Consider the following 18,459-nt stretch of genomic DNA (forward strand, 5'->3'; position numbering starts at 1 on the left):
CCCCCGCTCTAATTATTTAGAGATCCTTGTATGATCATGATAGCTTAGGTTTATTTCTCTGAGCTCTGAAACCTCCCTTAAATCATCTTTACCTGAATTTTCCTCTTGATTTATGGATAAACAGTCTTCACCAGGGAGGGGACACCAGGCTATGGAGTGGATTTCATCGTCATGGCCTCGAAGCCTGTGAATTACTTCTCCTTTCTTACTGATGTCAATTATAACCACCATGCCATCCTTGTAGCTAAAAAACAAGAGTTAGGAATATTATTGGAAAATAGAGATAGCACAGCCTCTATAGTAAACATTTTGGCTTAGGAGCTATCACTGCACATTTCTAAAAGGTACAGTTGAGGAAAGGAAGAAAAGTAATTTTTTGTCCTTTTTCCAAAGTGCGCATTTCATGCATCCTGGTTTTGTGAAAACCCCCTACATGAACAAACTGTTTGCACTAAGTAACACTGTACAATGCTGCCTGGCACAAAGCTCAAACAGTACAGCTTACATACTGGGCATCAGAACCACAGGGAGAGCTTTTAAAGGTTCACATGCCAGGGCCCAGCTCCTAGAGATTCTGATTCAGCAGGCCTGAGATGGGGCTCAGGCACCTACACTTTTCCAAAAATTTCCAGCTGAATCTGCAGTACGACCAGCTTCTTTAAGTTATAGAATAGTTCTTATAGAGGTCTAGCCAACTCCTCTAATTAGAGACGAATTTGTCCCAGTGCAATGAGAAAGATTATCTCTTTACAAGTTCCAGTGTGATGGATTGCTTTTATATGGCCTTTTTCACCATGGTCTTATAACTCCCAACCAAAAGACTGCATGGGACTATGCAAATAAGATAACTGTGGCCCATCAAGCGAGACTGGTCAGTTTTGCCATCCTGCGAGGCTTAAAATGAGTCGTCCCAGAGGTAGGAGGAGGAGATCTCAGCACCTTCAAGAAAGAAGAATCTAGGATCCCTACGCTGAGAAGCTCCTGAAACCAGCAGACAGGCAGAAAGAGAGTAAGAAACAGCGGCAGAGAAACGGCAGCAGCAGAGCCAGGAGACCAGCTGGCGACGGCCCAGCCCACAGAGCCCACGGAGTGAGAAAGCTGAGTACCTCCAGTGGAGCTAGGTTTGACCCACTGAGCTAGAGCTGAGTGCCTTTGGACCAAGGCTTGCTGGAGGAGCGGGGTGCCTCGGGGCACTTATTGGCAGAACTAAAAGAGCTCCGTAACACTTGCCTGAGCAGGGCAGATGCTGAGGACCAGAGAGAGATATACCTATGGCTGAGAAGAGGCTGTCCTGATCGAAGAACTGTATCCTGAGTGTTCCTGAACCTGAACTGTATAATCTGTTACTTCTTTAATAAACCCCATAATCTTGAGTATTGTCTGTGAGTTCTGTATGCTCACTGCAATGAATTATCGAACTCGGCAGAGAAGTAGAGAGTGGCATGGGAGGGATGACTGGTGTTGGAATTGACAAAGATGGTGGAGAGATGTCTGACCTGTGCCTTGCAGAAATCGGCCTTGGGCTGTCGATCTTGATTCTCCTTCTCCCTCCTGAAGTTAGAGGAGGTCAGACACTACCTCCATGCCGTTTTTACACAAATGACCCAGCTTTTCTAACTATGAACTTTACAAGAGCTACAGAACTCTATATTCTCGATATGGGTGTTCTAAGCTGTCAATTTTATGAACTCAGGAAAAACTGAGAAATCCTAATAGTCTTTTTTTTTTTTTTTAAATGAGAAAGTATTTCAGACACAAAAAAGTACCCACCACCCAAAAGAAAAAAATAACTACCAAATACAGTTGAAGTCCTCTGTGTATCCCTCCCCAGTCAAAACGTTCTCCTTTGGAGGTAAATCACGACTATCAATTTGCTGTTGTATCACTCCAGCCTTCCTTTATATATATTCCTAAATAAGACAGACAACTATTTTGTATATTTTCAAACTTCATATAAATGGTACAACACTGTCTATTTTTCTGCAGCTTGTTCATTCTGTTTGTGAGTCGTTCACATTGACATGTGTAACTCTAGCTCACAATTAGTCATTATGCTATTGTAGACTATTTCACTGTGTGAGGGTATCACTGTTTATCCATTTTCCTTTTGAAGGGCTTCCATTTTTTGCTGTTCTTGTACCCACTTAAGACAATTTTAGGTCCTATTCCTAACGATGGAATTGCCAGGATGTAAGGTATGTACACGTCTGCTTTACTAAAAAGTGCAAAGCTGCTCTCCAAAATGATTGCACCTGTTTGTTTCCTACATAATAAACTACTCTACGGGGGAAAAAAAAAAAATGCCATTACAGCTTAACTTTTTTTCAACATAATGAAATCATAAACCATACTGATCTCTGAAGATACAGACCTTATAGACCAAGGTAGGAGGAAACCTGAGTCTAGCTCAAACTGTCTAGCAATTTCAGTCAAGCCTTCAGGAAATAACCACTGTAATGAAGATCCTCTGAAAACAAACCATTCTGTTCAAGTCTCCAAGGTTCCCTCTGCCTTGAAGTTCCTTCTCTTCTTATGAACTGCTGCTCTTTCAAGGCTCAGCCTGATTTCAAGCTTCTCATCCTCTGATCCCTGCCTACTACCCTTTCTGCTCACTCTCTCTAATATCCCTACTGTACCAATCCTTCCACTTCATGGAGACCTCAGATCTACCACGCTTGACATTTTCACTACTGCCCACCCTCATCTGTCCTCCCATCCTTCCTCTGATGCAGCACAGATCCCAGGATCCATCATTATAATTGCTCCTTTGAAAACACCCTTAGGTCCCTTGTCTCCTCTCCCCTGGGGGTATTATACTCCATAAAACCCCGAACCTGGCTGAATTAAACCACGTTCTTTTTCAACCAGCTTGAGCAGTTTCAGTTTATGACCCTGATCTTTAAGCTTGGTACTCAACAGTGACCACAGGACCTACGATTTTCCCTAATAAGTTCACATTCTCATTCTCTGAGAGAACTGTTTTCATATCTTCTTCCCACCCATAATGTGACTGGCTTCATCACTGACTTATGCCTTGCTGAGAACATCAGAAGCCATCACAGTGGAACAAACTCTCAAGGCTTCCTACCAAATCTAAAAACCTACTTGCACCTGATCCACATTCTCAGCTGTTCTTTGTACTTGGGACTTGGGTTCAATCCTTGTAACTTCCTAACAGTTTCCCTCTTGGCATTTACCACCTCTTACTTCTGCAACAAGCTCTCTCTCTTTTGCCTCACTTCCATCAGCATGAAGACATGCCCTTGGTATCTTCCATCTAATACCCCATATACTTCCTCTGGCTTTATGTCTATGCACATTTTCACCGCAAACTTTGTGAAAAGTTATCTCCATGTTTATCTCTACTACCTTACCCCCAGTGTTTTAAACTCACTCCAATCAGACTTTTTGTACCAAAAGGCTAGTGAAATTGTTCATGTCAAGTCTTCAAAGTTGAGTGAATGGACATCTTTGGGAGAGAAGTATGTGGAATGGGTAAGGAAAGGAATTGCTGTTCTTTCAAGGCTCAGCCTGATGCAAGCTTCTCGACCTCTGACCCCTGCCTACTACATGAAACAAACCGGGTGACCAACGGGGAGACAGGTCCCAATGCTAGTCACTTATCCAAGCTAGAAGGAGAATTCAGAACTAGAGAGACAGATCGAGTTATCTGACACTTTGGGAGTAAACGTTATATCCAAGGGCAAGTACAGAGGAAGGAAAAAGGTCAAGGAGGACATTTCCTACAAATAGAGGCTGACAGAGGGTCAGATATGAAGAATGAGCAAAGTACAGTATCATGTAAACCAAGGGAACAGAAACAAACAGAGGGAGTGGAAGAGACAGTAAGGACCTGGAGATCACAGGAAGAAATGATGCCAAGGGCTCACGGGAGCAGCTAAATCATCTCCTTGTAAATTATCTCCCTGAATGAGGAGAGATGGGAGAAGGTAAAGTAAATGTAACATTACCATGAACAAAAATAAATTATCAATACAGGTGGTACAGTACTCACCCAATGGCTACTAAATCTTCATGATGAGGTGAACAAGTAAGACAGAAAATTGTCCTGGGTTCAGTAAAGAGGTGCTGGCTGTCATTTCTGTTAAGCCAGTAACAGAAAATGACCCCTTTTTCATCCCCAGATACTATCAAGTCCTTTACTCGAGGAGACCAATGCAATGCTGATATTGTATGCTATAAAACAAAAAATGTTTGGTTTTTCATTTGCCAATGCTAAATTTTTGCTTAATTTTTAACCTGTATCACACACTGGCGTAACGTTAGGCACATTATAGGTACTTAACGAATGCTTGTTAGCATTAGTTATATAAAACCCAAAACGAAACCCATTGCCATGGAGTCGATCCTGACTCATAGTGACCCTATAGAACAGAGTAGAGCTGCCCCACAGAGTTTCCAAGGAATGCCTGGTAGATTTAACTGCCAACCTTTTGGTCAGCAGCTGTAGTACTTAACCACTACACCACCAGGGTTTCCAAATAGCAAGCCTATATTAACAAATTATAGGAAAATGTAGTCTATTCGGGACTAAAGAATCATGTCTAAAAAAACCATTTCTTCTTTTTATAGCTTACATGTAAAGTTCTTAATAAGAGGGTCTTTTCCTTTCCTCTGTTTGCTCAAAAGACAGGCATGTCAGGTAATCATTTGGTTTAGAAACCGGTTTCACTCGCTCACTTATAGCTTATATCAGAGATTGGCAAATCTTATAATGTAAAGGGCCAGATAATAAATATTTTAGGCTCTGTGGGCCATACTATCTCTACTGCAAACAACTCATTGCCATTGAGTTGATTCTGACTTATAGTGACCCTATAGGGCAGAGCAGAATTGCCCCATTGGGTTTCCATGGAGGGGCTAGTGGATTTAACTATCGATCTCTTGGTTAACAGCCGAGCTCTTAACCACTGCTCCACCAGGGCTCCTGGGGTACTCAATTTTGCTGTTGTAGCATGAAAGTACTCAAAGACAATACTTAAACAAATAGGTGTGCCTTGTTCCAATGAAACTATGTGCTGAAACAGTGTTGTTGTTGTTAGGTGCCACAGAGTTGGTTCCGACTCACGGCGACCCTACAGGACAGAGCAGGGTCGCTACGACCAGGTAGGGGATAATTTACCAATCTCTGGCTTATATGCATTGCTTTTCAAAAAAGTTTAGAGGCACCTTACGCTATGTTCTTGTTGGGTGTTATACAGTGACTTCTAACTCACACTGACCCCATGTAAGCAAGCAGAACTGCCCCGTAGGGTTTCCTAGGCTGAAACCTTTACAGGAGCAGATCACCAGGTCTTTTCTCCTCTGGAGCAGGAGCTGGTAGGTTTGAACCTCTAACCTTTCTGTTAGCAGCTGAGTGCTTAACAACTGCATCACCAGGTTTCCTGACTTTACACTGTAGAGCTTCGGATCTAATAACGGATATATTTATAAAAACTGCCTTGTACAAATGAGCTAACAAAATTGCTTGAAACGAAAGAACCCTCAGCACAGATACAAAATGAGTCTGAGAAATCATTAAGCCACAGTACCTGATGGAGTGCATGTTCTGTCACAACTGTTTTCGTCTCTACATCCCAGATTTTCACAGTCCCATCGTCAGAGCTGGTGGCACAGAGGTTGTATTGACCCGGGTGATGAGAAAACGTGAAGCCAGAGACTCTTTCGGTGTGTCCCACCAACTCCCCTATGACTTCAAGCAAAACCAGACTGCAGGTTAATGAAAGCGCTGCCCATGATTCCACGCAGAATCACACTGTTGTTGGCTGATGAGTGAGCAGATGCTTTGGAGTTTCCTAGCCCATGGTGTAACAAAAGGATCTCACTCACAAGCAGAAACCCCAAGTTCTGGTGTTGGCTCTGCCATGTGATTTCAAACAAATCATTTTATCTCACTGAGCGTGCCTTCTCAACTATAAAATGTTCAAAATACATTGCTGTACCTAGTTCACAGGTTGAAAAGCAGCACACATAAGAATGTAAAAGCGATTTTTATTTAGATCTGGTCAGGGACCGTCTGAAATAGAATACGTGGCAGGTCATATCCCAAGGCACCAGCAAAACCTAGTTTGGAACCTGGGTGCATCTGGCTCAACTCATTCGTTTTACAGAAACAAGGATCACGTATTTGCAGGATCGTTTTTAGGGCCTGCAGTTACAGGCAGCCCGCAATCCCAGGAAGGCTTCCAGAGGGCGCGCGAGTGGGCGTGGGGGGCGTAAATGTTATAAAAACTCAGGTCAAGACAGTGCTAATTTCCCAGTAAGTAAGCGGTCCCACGTGTGAGCGCCAGGAGGGCGGGACCGCCGGGCCACAGCGTGGTGCAGCTCACTCTTGGAGACTCGGACGCAGCTCAGATGAGTGACCGTGGGCAAACTCCTCTCCCTGCCTGAGCCTCAGTTTCCCTATCTGTAGAAAGAGAGGCGGCCGAATACTCCCACTCGGCGACCACAGAGAGCCCAGTGGGAAGGGCAAGAAGGTCTGGGCCCAGACGTGGGCAGTTACCTCGAAACGGGGGCGTCCCATGGCTTGCGCCTGCGCCCGGGCCCACGCGGACTAGGAAGACCGAGGTCCGCGCCGCGAAGCCGAAAAGACCCCCGGGTACGGCGTCGCTGCAGCGGGCGCAGTACCAGTTGGGGGACGGAGGCAGCGTCCGCGGTTCTTGCCCCATGTCCGCGGGCCGCCTAAGATGAGAGGAGCAGCCAGAGGCGCAGGTCGTTCGCTGCACGCCGTAGCCAGGAAGGGGGCGGGGCGGGGGCGGGGCCGGCTTCGAGCCCCGCCTCCCCAGGTCTGCCACTACGGGGCGCGCCGAGGCCCAGGCCGCACGGAGCGCTCTGCTCCCGGCGCCTCAGGGTTGCGAAGGTCGAGGCAGCGCTTGCTGCGCTTTGCGTGCTAACCCCGCACGCAGCCTCAGCCAGAGCCTAGCCCTGGGGTTAGACATTCTTACTCCCCAAAGCAAAACCACGTAATTAAGGGATTAGATTGGTGGAGTCATCCACTCACACTGTGAGTTCATTCTTTGGACCTGTTTAATCGCTATCCTGTCAAATATTTCCTTTGAACGCTATGTACCGGGGCATTTTGGTAGCTCTGGAGATTCTTTAAAGAAATCTGCGGAAGCCAAGAAGACTCTGGGTGGTGCAAACGGTTAACACTCTGGGCCACTAACTGAAAGATTGGAGGTTAGAGTCCTCCCAGTGGTTCATTGGTAAAAAAGCCTGGGAATCTACTGAAAAATCTGCTACTGAAAACCCTGTGGAGCACAATTCTGATCTGACACACATACGGTCGCCATAATTTTGAATTGACTTGGCGGCAACTGGTATATACAAGATGCCAATTAGCAAAAAAAGATAAAAGGAGAAATAGTAAAAAAATAAAAAAGGGGGGAAGGAACAGTTTCTGCAACTGGGTGGAAATCCTGGCTCTGGGTTTTTGGTTTTCAAAGATTAAAGAGAAGCAGAATGGAGTGACTCTTGATTCACTTGATTGAGTGCCAACTCTGAGAAGGGAACTATGTGTTAAGTACTGTGGAGAAAAAAAGAGTGAAAATTCCTTTCCAACTCAAAACATGCAAAAATGCTCAGATTTTACACTTAAACTCGTCTTGCTTGTTTGCGTTGGAAATCTGCACTTACGTATACTAGCAAACTGAAAGCTGAAAATATCTATCCTTAATATGGAGAGGGCACACATACATAAAGATGTGAATAGGGTCACTAACTTTGTAGGCACCCAGCCATAGATTGTCCACTGGTTTTGCCAGTTGTTAGTGGAAAGAAGTTAACCCACCCTGAACCCATCCTAAATCAGTTTCTTCATATGAGCAGAGAAGATGATAATCCATAACTTGAATTGATGTTCGGAATAAACGAGATTTAGTGCAGTGCCTGGTGAGCATACCCACAAAAAAAACCCAGGGCCGTCGAGTTGATTCTGACTCATAGCGACCCTGTAGGACAGAGTAGAACTGCCCCATAGAGTTTCCCAGGAGCATATATGGTAATAAATGCTCGATGAAATATTAACTCATCCCTTGGTTGGAGCCTTGATGGCACAGAGGTTAAGAGCTTGGCTGCTAACCAAAAGGTCGGCAGTTCAAATCCATCAACTGCTCCTTGGAAACCCTGCGGGGCAGTTCTCCTCTGTCGTGCAGAGTCGCTATGAGTCAGAATCAACTCTATGGCAATAAAATTTCATGGGTATCTCTTGGTGGTCAACTTGGAGATTCACAGGGATAAGGACATCATACTTCGTATTTGAATGGCTTGCTCTTTTAAAAGTGCATTCATACCATCTCTAGTGATCTTTACAACAAGCCTGTGTCGTAGGGATAGCTAATTCTGACTATATTTTACTGACGAGAAAACTGAGGCCCACACGGGTTAGGTGACTTATTCATGGACCGTTTCCCTAATCCTTTCATTTGTGAGGTGAGGCTTCGCAAATTTTCTGGGTTTCTGTGAATTTATGGAAACTCACTGGTTTTCAGCCTTTATTAAGTCATTCGTTCTCAAGCACGGTTGGCCTAAACACCGTTTAGGCTCCAGCAGCGTGTTCGCGGTCTCCATGACAACACCGCGGCTGTAGGTACGCTGGATCGCAGCAGAGGAAACCCAGAGTATTGCGCATGTGCTAGTCCTGGCGGCGTGTGGACTCGGAGGCTTCCGTAGAGAGAGGGAGAAAGATGGCGGCCGCAGTGCTGAAGCAGTTGGGTAAGGGTTTTTCGGTGGTTAGTAGGCAGAGGAAGGGAGCTGAGATGGGAGTCTGAATTTACGGATTGTGTTGGTGTTGCAGGTGCGTTATGGATGCAGAATCTGAGGAGCCAGGGCAAGCTCGCCTTGGGGTAAGTGTCTCGCCTCGGCGTTGCAGAAGTGTCCGAGGCCTCCATTCTATTCTATGATTCAATTACTGAGCTCGTATGTGCCAGGCTTAGGTTCTGGGGCTACAGAGTCGAACAAGACAGCTAGAATCCCTGCTTTGTCACCCCATTTTTCCGCGGGCGTATCTCTTAGCCCTGCAGATATCAGAATTATCCATTACTGTCTTTTTATTTCAAGGACTACTGCAAATGTCTTTTCTGGACAGCATCCTCTGGCCTTTCTGGACGCGGTTAGACTTTTCCACCTCCATGTGGAACTGTTCAACTTTTTTAGTTACTTCTCTATTTAGTTGCTTACATGGAGAAAGACCGTGTTTTAGCCGTAGTTAATCTTGTGTTTGACATAGGCTAAAGGCTTTATGTGACATTATCGCGTACGATTTTCATAGTAATAACGAGTACTGTTGATTGCCATTTTTTTAAACGAGGAAATTGAAACCCCCAAATGTGAAATAATTTGCCCAAAGTCATCCACTTATAGGAAATTGTGACGCTTTAAACTATATTCTCCAAAGCATTCTTTGGCTTTAGGACAAAAGCATTTTTTAAGATTAGGAAATGTAATTGAGTCACGACTGGCAAGAGTTCTTTCCCTTCCCCTTTTCATTATCTCTTTTCTGCAGTATATCTTTTGTTATTTGGAGATAGATAATCTGATTATAAGTTTCAGATCAATATATTTGTTAGCATTTATTTTATAGTAAGTAGCTTAGTTCATAGGCTTCGGAGACAGATTGTTGTGAATCCACTTTTTAACTGATTTTGGAAAATTTACTTATTTCTAAGCTTTATTAATACCTACCTCGTAGAATTTTTGTGAGACTTAAATGAGATAATGCATATGAAGTGTTTAGCACAATGCATGACATGTAAATAAGCCCACCTTAAATCTCAACTGCCATCATTGTTTTTATCACTACAAATTATTATTGAGTTCTTATTTAGCTGTGTCTTAGGTTCTTGGGTCAGGGGGATGAAGAGGTGGGCTAAAGAAGGATGTAGAAAGTGCCGGCCCTCAGGCTTTGTCTGCACTTTGCTTTCTTACGTTATATTCTATTGTTCTGCCCCCAGCCACGCTGATTTACTTACTTTTTCTGACTATGCTGTGCATTCATTTGCTTCTTGGCTTTGTTCATGCTGTGTCCTCCATTCTTGTTAATAACTGCAGTTTTACTCATTATTTAAACCCCTGTTCAGATGTTTCCCATTCAGGAGGTGTTTTCAGATCTGATTAAAATGGAAAGATACTGATTTCTCCTTCCACTTAGTGTGTGTACCATGCATAGTGGCCTTATGTATATGTATCCATGCCCTTTACTAGCTTGTGTGTCCTAAAGAAGTAGGGACCAACACGGGATCTTGCACAAAGTAGGTATTTTGTTAATGTTTGTTGATTTAAGTTGCGTTGCACTGACTTTTGAGGAGCCCTGGTGGAGCAGTGGTTAAAGTGCTCAACTGCTAACCGAAAGTTGGTGGTTTGAACCCACCAGTTGCTCTGCGGGAGAAAGATGTGGCAGCTTGCTTCCATAAAGATTACAGCCTTTCGAAACCCTATGGGTTCCAAACTGTGCTATGTCCTGAAGAGTCAGAATCAACTTGACAGTAAGGGGTTTGGTTTGGTTTGGCACTGACTTTTACTAGGAAATTCTGGGCAAGTAACTTAAGCAGTTTGGCTTTAATCTTTTCATCAGTGTCACCTAAACAATAGCAAATCTGACACTCTTGTTTAATTATCTAGCAGATATGACACTCGATAATTTCTAAGGCTCTTTCCAGTTCTCAATGTATATAATTTTATGAGTCCCCATTCTCGACTTTTTAATGGGGAAGACAGGCTATGACCATACGAAAACTTAGCATGAAAACTATAAATAATGCTCATAATAACAATGTGAAATCTTTTTAAAAAAATTTATTTTGTTGTTGTTGAGAATATACACAGCAAAACGTACACCAATTCAACAGTTTCTATGTGTACCATTCAGTTACACTGATTACATTCTTAGAGTTGTGCAACCATTCTCACCCTCATTTTTCGAGTTTCTCTCCCATTAACATAAACTCACAGCCCCAAAGGTTTCTATCTTATCTTTCAAGTTGCTCTTGTCTGTTTGACTTCATATAGGTGGTTCCTAAAAGAGCATAATGCTCAAGGCAGACATTCTTTACTAGTTAAGCCAAACTGTTGTTTGGTTTTAAGAAGACTTCAGGGAATATTTTTGGTTTAAGGTTTAACGATTATCTCAGGGCAGTAGTTTGAGGGGTTTATTCAGCCTTCATGGCTCCAGAAAGTCTGGAGTCCGTCAGAGTCTGATATTCTGTTCTGCATTTTCCCCCTTTTGATCAGGATTCTTCTACAGAATCTTTGATTAACCATGTAAAATCTTAGAGATCATCTAATTCAGTGACTGGAAATGCAGTTGTGTAGAGGGGCCAGACAGCATAAATGAGTGAACTAGGAAAAGTAGTCAGTGTAAAATAGAGGGAGTGGAGGGCCCGTGGCAGTCAGGGGGCATTCCTCACCTAAAGACATTGAATTGGGTTAAGAAAAAATGCCACTGACCAAATAAAACTTTTCTGCAGGCTATATTTGGTAGGAGACTGACAATTTTCAACCTTTGAGTGCCAAGTCTCATATTTTACCGATGGATGCATTGGAGAAGTTTGTGACTTACTGAAGGTTACACAGTTAAAACATGGCGGGTCTAGGATCGGAACAGAAATTTTCTGTCTTTAAGTAGTGGTTTATCAATCATGGAATGGATGGAGTGATGGGCCCAGAAGGGGTTTGTCAGAGGAGTGGTTTTAGGAGAGGTGATTTTAGGAGTAAGGAGAGTATGTTTAGGAGTAAGAGAGTACATTTTGGTGGTTTAGAAGTAGAATGGCTACGGTAAAAGTTTGAAGGTGCTAATGACTAATTTGGGGCCTTGGTGGCAAAATAGTCGCGTTTGGCTGCTAACCAAAAGGTCAGTAGTTCGAATCCACCAGCCGCTCCTTGGAAACCCTGTGGGGCATCTTCTCTGTCCTGTAAGATCACTATGAGTCAGAATCAACTCAACAGCAATGGGTTTTAATGACCAATTTGTACTTAGGTTAAAATTCTCCACAAGAAAAGCCATGTTGGAACTGTCATGAATTAGCTGTTTAGTGAAAAAATGATGAGTACAGTTTGATATATTTGAATAAATACTGGTCTGCAGAAGGACATCGTGCTTGGAAGAGGTCAGCGAAAGAGGAAGACCCTCAATGAGATAAATTGACACGGTGGCTGAAGCATAACAACGATTGTGAGGATGGCAGAGGGCCAGGCAACATTTTGTTGTATTATACATAAGGTCGCGGAGTCAGAACCAACTCGATGGTACCTGACAACAGCAACAGCGGAAGACAGAATTGAATTTCAACCCTGACTCTGCCGGGAACAAATGTGGCCTTGAGCAATTTGCTTAAATTCTCTGAGGCTCAGTTTCCATATCTCAAAAAAATGAGGAAAAAAAAAAGATACCATCCATTTTACAGAAACTCTGGTGGGCCTAGTGGTTAACAGCTATGGCTGCTAACTTGGAAACTGTATGGGGCAGTTCTACTCTGTTCTATAGGATTGCTATGAGTTGGAATTGACTTAACAGCAATGGGTTTTATCCACTTTATAGGATAGTTGTGAGGATTAAGAGGCCTAATAGGTAAAATGCCCATTAGTAGTGCCTGGGATTGTCGAGGTGTAGTGTGGGGATGATATTGCCAAGAATTCTTTCAAAGGAATTGGTTTTATGCTGGAAGTAATTAGTAGCCACTCTGTACTCCTAGGTGGGATTACTTATCTCATCTGTCAGCCCTACATTTATAGAACAGTAGGCAAGAAGATAAGAAACTGAAAGATAAATGAGTTTACTTTTCTGTTAGGTCACTCTTAAAAGTCTTTCCCAAAGTAAAGAGTAGAAATTATCTCTTTTCATTCATCTATGTTCTCAGCATTCTGATTACCATCATCTGTAAGATTTGACAATGACATTGATTTTGTGTCCTCTTAATTTAGCCTTACCCTGTGACCTGAGGCATTGTGATTCATTGCCTTTTAGGGCAGTAGTTCTTAAATTTGAGCCTCAGACTCCTTTGAGAGTATGAGAAAAACCACAAAACATTTTTCTAGAAAAATGCATGCTGAATTCATAGTTTTGCTTGTGATTTCATAATCCTCAGTCCAGGAATCTCTGCACTGAGGCATCACAGCTAAACATAAGCATCTGTTTGTGGTGCGTGAGGTAGTGATGCTTGCCATGTAGTGAGTACACAGTGATTAGCAGTTTAAAGTACCTTGAAATGTGTATTGGGCAGTGGCCCTCGCATTAATGGGTGAAATAATATTTCCTTCAAGTTATTTAGCAACTTTTCAATCCCGCAGGAAAGTTGAAAGAATATAACAACAAACCCCTTATATCTTTCAGATGTATTCACCAATTGTTAACATTTTGATGTATTGACTTCATCTCTATAAATGCACATGCCCCTCCCCCTCCCCCCAGCCATTTGGAACTCAGTTGCAGACATTATGGTGTTTTACTCCTAAATACTTCGGAGTGTGTTTCCTAAAAATGAAGACAGTCTACAAAAACCACAAGCCATGATCAAAATGGGTGGCATAATTTGATGATACTTTATTTTTGGGTTATTTTAGTATCTGAGTTAAAAAGATTCAAACAGAAATAAGTGTATGTTGACATTTTTTAAAGAAGAAAAATTGACCGTTACTTATATTTTGAAAGTAAGCTCTATGATGATCATGCACTAAAACAAGAAGGCTTTATAGAAGGACATTTTTAGCTCCATGGTATTTATGTTCATTTAGTAAGCCTCTTGTTTATGTGACACTTTATTGCTTTCAAAGCACTCTCAAGCTAGTTCTTTGAATTGGGGTTAGTAGCTGTGTGAAGTTTAACTAATAGACCTGAGAGGGCTCCATATTAGTTTCCTGTGGCTGCTATAACAATTACCAAAAACCGCGTGACCTAGAACAACTTCTCATTTCTGGAAGTAACAAGTCTCAAATCAAGGTGTTGGCAGGGCTTCCTCCGGAGGCTCTAGGGGAGAATCCTGCTTCTAGTGGCTGTTTGTATTACTTGGCTTGTGGCTACATCTTTCTTTGCTCTGTCTTCACATAGCACTCTCCCCTGTGTGTCTGCCTCAAAACTCCCTCTGCCTCTTTTATAAGAACACATATGATTGCATTTAGGCCCCATCCAAATAATCCAGGATAAGCTCCTCTCAAGATCCCTAACTTAATCACATCTTTTGCCGTATAAGGCAATATTTATAGGTTCCAGAGACAAGGATGTGGACATAGCTTTGGGGCCACCATTCAGCCCCCTATAAACCAAATTCATTGCTGTTGAGTCGATTCCGACTCATAGTGACCCAATTAAAAAAAAGCAAAAACAAACCCAGTGCCGTCGCGTCGATTCTGACTCATAGCGACCCTATAGGACAGGGTAGAACTGCCCTGTAGAGTTTCCAAGGAGCGCCTGGTGGATTCAAACTGCTGACCCTTTGGTTAGCAGCTGTAGCACGTGACCACTACGCCACCAGGGTTTCTACCCTATAGTCTCTTTTAAAAGAGGTCTCGTAGATCATCGTTAGGTCTTTAAATAAAGACTGTGTAAATCACATCTTTGCTTCTGCTGCTCCCTCAGCCTGGAGCGCCCTTTTACGTGGTCTCTGAATGTCAAAGTCTATACTTTCTTCAACACTCAGCTCAAGTCCCATCTCTTAAAGCCATCCTGGTTGCCTCCATCCTCAGTACTGCTCTTACTCTGACATTTTAATGCATATCACACATTTATGGCTCATTCTCTCTTTGTCTCCCCAACTGAATTTTAAATCACTTCAGGGCTAGAAACATGTTTTGTATCTCTTTGCATTCCCATCACCTTGCTAGTTGGGCAGTAAGTATAAGTTAAGGAAATATCACTCAACCTGGACAAATGCAAGTTGTGGTCTGAAAGATTGCCAGGAACTGAGATTCCTATTTTTCACCTCAGTGCCAAGAAGGAATCCTAAGTGTCAATTAAGCTTGGGTACACATGTCTAGCTTTATGTAGGAGCACAATTTGTGCTGATTATCTATATTCTTTTTACTATTCTTAAAAACTAAATAAAACCTTTAGAAACTCAGTATACTCACATAATAAGTGACGGTTATTACTCTGAATGATAGAGCAGTGATCTGGAAGGGCTAATGCCTGACTTTTTTCCAAGTAATTATTGACATTAGAGGCTTCCGCTAAGTTCTCTGAGGGAAGGGTCTAGGTTTTAAAGTGTTCTACAGAGAACAGCAACAACAACTAAGAACTGTGGTTCTTTGCAGGGATTAAGAGCTCTGCTGCTAATTGAAAGATGGCAGTTCAAATCCACCAGCCGCTCCTTGGAAACCCTATGGGACAGTTCTACTCTGTCCTATAACATCGCTGTGAGTTGGAATCAACTCAATGGCAGCAGGTTTTTTGGTTTATATAGTGGGCCAAACTCCCTGGAATGTAAGCTGTATCATGGAAAAGGAGAGGTAGTGTGGGGGCAGGGAAGAATGGGACTTGTTTTAAATAGTTGCTTTGGAGGTCTGCTAGCTTACCCTCAGAGGTTACCAACTGATGCTATGTGGAATGAATCAAGCCTGCAGATGTGGTTCAGCTGGACCACACAGTGTTTGAAAACATTTTTAAAAAATTAGCATTTAAAACTGGCATCTTTCCTATAAAAAAAGCTACACTTCTACCTTCTCTTATACATTACAAGGTATGGCAACAATTTTCTAGAGCCGAAGCATGTTTCTCCCTTTAGATGAGGCGTATGCCATTCAGTTTTGCTCAGTTTTCAACCTTGTGTAAGATGTTTGCGCGGTTATTTACTTTCCTCATTTATGTTATGTGGTTGGTCCCTGGTCCCCGTGTTCTTGTCATTCATTCTACAGATATGTACTTATTGCTTGCTATGTGCCAGGTACTATTCTAGCACTGGGGATTTAGCAGTGAACAGAAGCAGATAGAACTCTCTGACCTTGCGGAGCATACAATCTAGTAAAGGAAGGAGATAATAAACAAGGTAAGTGTAATAAAAAAACAAAAAGCACCATATACCATTGAGTTGATTCTGATTCATTGCGACCCCATGAGTGTCAGAGTAGAACTATGCCCTGCAGGGTTTTCAGTGGCTGATTTTTCAGTAGATTGTCAGGCCTTTCTTCTGAGACACCTCTGGGTGGACTTGAACCACCAACCTTTTGGTTAGTGGCTGAGTACTTAGCTATTATGAGTATATTAAGTAGTGAAAACGGCTCAGAAGAAATTGAAAGTAGGAAATGGGGATAGGAAGTAAGTGTGTGTGTGTGTGTGTGTGTGTGTGTATGAGAGAGAGAGACAGGTAAGTTGCAGCTTTGGATAAGGTAGACAGGGCCTCACTAAGAAGGTAACCTTTGATTAAAGATCTGAAGGAAATGAGCCATGCCAATATCTCAGCGAATAACATTCTAGATAGGTGGAACAGTAAGTGCAAAGACCCCAAAGAGGGAACTTGCCTGGTGTGGCCAAAAACAGGGAATAAAAGGAGGAAGATAGTAGTAGGAGATGAGCTCAGAGAAGAAAAGGGAGGGGGAGATCCTGTAGGGCCTTTGGATCATTATAAGTACTTTGGCTTTTATTGTGAATGAGATGGGAAACTACTGGAGAGTTTTGAGTAGAGGTGTAATATGATCTGACTTATGAGTGTTTTCTTCTGGCTGCTGTGTTGAGAACTGACTGGGGTGGTTGGTGGGGAGCAAGGACGGGAGCAGGGAGATCAGTATAGAGATCATTGGATATTCTAGTTAAGAGATCACGGTGGCTTGGACTAGGTTGGCTATGAAGGTGGGTGCCTGGTTGAATTCTGGCACTGTCTTAATGACTACCAACAAGATTTGTTGATGGATTGGATATGTGGTATGAGAAAGAAGGGTGACACCAGGGTTTCTTACCTGAGCATCTGGAAAGATGGGCTTGACATTTATTGAGATAGGAAGACTTTGAGAGGAGCAGGTTTTGGGGAGTATATCAGGAGCTTAGTTTGGGGCTTGTTAGGTTTGAGTCGTACAGTAAACATCCACATGGAGATGTGAGTAGGTAATTGGATATCTGAATTTGGAGTTCAGGGCAGGAATGTAAATTTGGGAGTCTTCAGTGCATGAATAGTATTTACAGCCATGAAACTAGTTGATTTCATCGTGGAGTGAGTATAGACAGAAAACAGAAGAAGTCCAAGGGTTGATTGATTCCTGCCTGAGGCAGGCAATATTTACAGATAAGGAAAACTGTGGAGGAGTGGCCAGAGATGAAAATCTAAGGTGTCCTGGAATGCAAGTAGAGAAGATGTCTCAAGGAAGAGCAAGTGACCAGAGATACTTAAATCATTCTCAGATGAGGACTGAGACTTTACCATCGGCTTTTGGAACACAGGTATTGTTGATGACCTTGATAAAGCAGTTTTGGTGGCGTGTTGCAGGCAGAAGCCTGATTGGAGAGGGCACAGGGTGAATGGGTCGACAGGAATTGGAGATAGGGAGGTTGGGTAACTCATTTAAGGGGTTGTGCTGTGAAGAGAAAGAAATGGGGCAGTAGCTAGAGGGACTGGGCTGCAGGGGGTCAGGAGAAGGTTTGTTTGCTTTAAGCTGGGAAATATTAGAGTGTGTTTGTTTGCTGATGGGACTGATCCACAGACAAGAAACATTTGATGGTGGAGAGAAGGAAGAATTACTGGAGCAGTCCTTGAGCAGGTGAGAAGGAATGGGATCTTGCAGGTAAGGGATGAGATCTGTCTTAGCTAGGGGCATAGACAGTTCATTCATAACAAGAAGAGAGAAAGCAATGAGTATGTGTGGGCACAGATGCAAGTAAATAGATTAGGTGGTGGGAGCTTGTGGAAGTTCTCTCAGATTATTTTGTCAGCAGAATAAGCAAGGTTGTCAGCTGAGAGAGAGAATGGAGGTTTGAGTAGCAAGGAGAAGGTATGAAATTTATCTGTAGGGCCTAGGGGAGTAAATGGACTAGGGAAATGTAATAGGAATACCAGGCAGTCTTAGACTAACTTAAGTCTTATTAATAAGAATGTAAAATTTAGGCATTTGAGTTATCTATCCCTGGCTTTATTTATCCCTGGCTTACATATTGAGAAAATCTGGCTTATTACCTATTCACATGTATATGGCATGATAACAGGAACCTATTGGAACAGAGTTCATGCTCCCTTGTCTGTGGAAACCAGCACTGTTTCTTACTGTCACTTTTGCTGAGAGTGATTCTCGACAGGGAGTGATTCTACCTCCCAGGGCAATGGCTAGAGACATTTTTGTTTTCACAGCTGGACGGGGTGGAGTGCTACTGGCCAGGGATGCTGCTAAATATCCTCCAACACACAGGACAGCCTCCCCACAATAAGGAATTATCTGGCCCCAATGTCAATAGTGCAGAAGTTGAGAAATTCTGATCATATCATGGTCAAAACTAAGTCCACAGTTGCTAGAATTCATTTATTTTTGTTT

General features: G+C 42.8%; 2 protein-coding genes across 6 annotated transcripts in view; one reads left to right on the forward strand and one right to left on the reverse strand.

Annotated features, from left to right (window-relative positions):
• GEMIN5 (gem nuclear organelle associated protein 5) overlaps positions 1-6,738 on the reverse strand; it is a 38,558-nt gene extending 31,820 nt beyond the window's left edge. For 3 of the 5 annotated variants that reach the window (XM_010592136.2, XM_023550946.2, XM_064278682.1), the window contains exons 1-4: positions 6,524-6,738; positions 5,553-5,713; positions 4,016-4,197; positions 93-244 (exon numbers count right to left, since the gene is read on the reverse strand). In XM_010592136.2, the coding sequence (XP_010590438.1) occupies positions 93-244; positions 4,016-4,197; positions 5,553-5,713; positions 6,524-6,689 (661 nt within the window). In that variant the 5' untranslated portion in view covers positions 6,690-6,738. The remainder of the gene's footprint in view (positions 1-92; positions 245-4,015; positions 4,198-5,552; positions 5,714-6,523) is intronic. The other 2 variants (XM_003404859.3, XM_010592125.3) reach the window with 1 other exon arrangement.
• A 1,915-nt stretch (positions 6,739-8,653) lies between these two features.
• The window catches only part of MRPL22 (mitochondrial ribosomal protein L22), a 41,625-nt gene continuing 31,819 nt past the window's right edge, over positions 8,654-18,459 (forward strand). Inside the window, exons 1-2 of the mRNA XM_010592143.3 lie at positions 8,654-8,733; positions 8,816-8,864. Of these exons, the coding sequence (XP_010590445.1) occupies positions 8,706-8,733; positions 8,816-8,864 (77 nt within the window). The 5' untranslated portion in view covers positions 8,654-8,705. The remainder of the gene's footprint in view (positions 8,734-8,815; positions 8,865-18,459) is intronic.

The sequence above is a fragment of the Loxodonta africana genome, chromosome 2 (genome assembly GCF_030014295.1).
Source record: "Loxodonta africana isolate mLoxAfr1 chromosome 2, mLoxAfr1.hap2, whole genome shotgun sequence".
Taxonomy (NCBI): domain Eukaryota; kingdom Metazoa; phylum Chordata; class Mammalia; order Proboscidea; family Elephantidae; genus Loxodonta; species Loxodonta africana.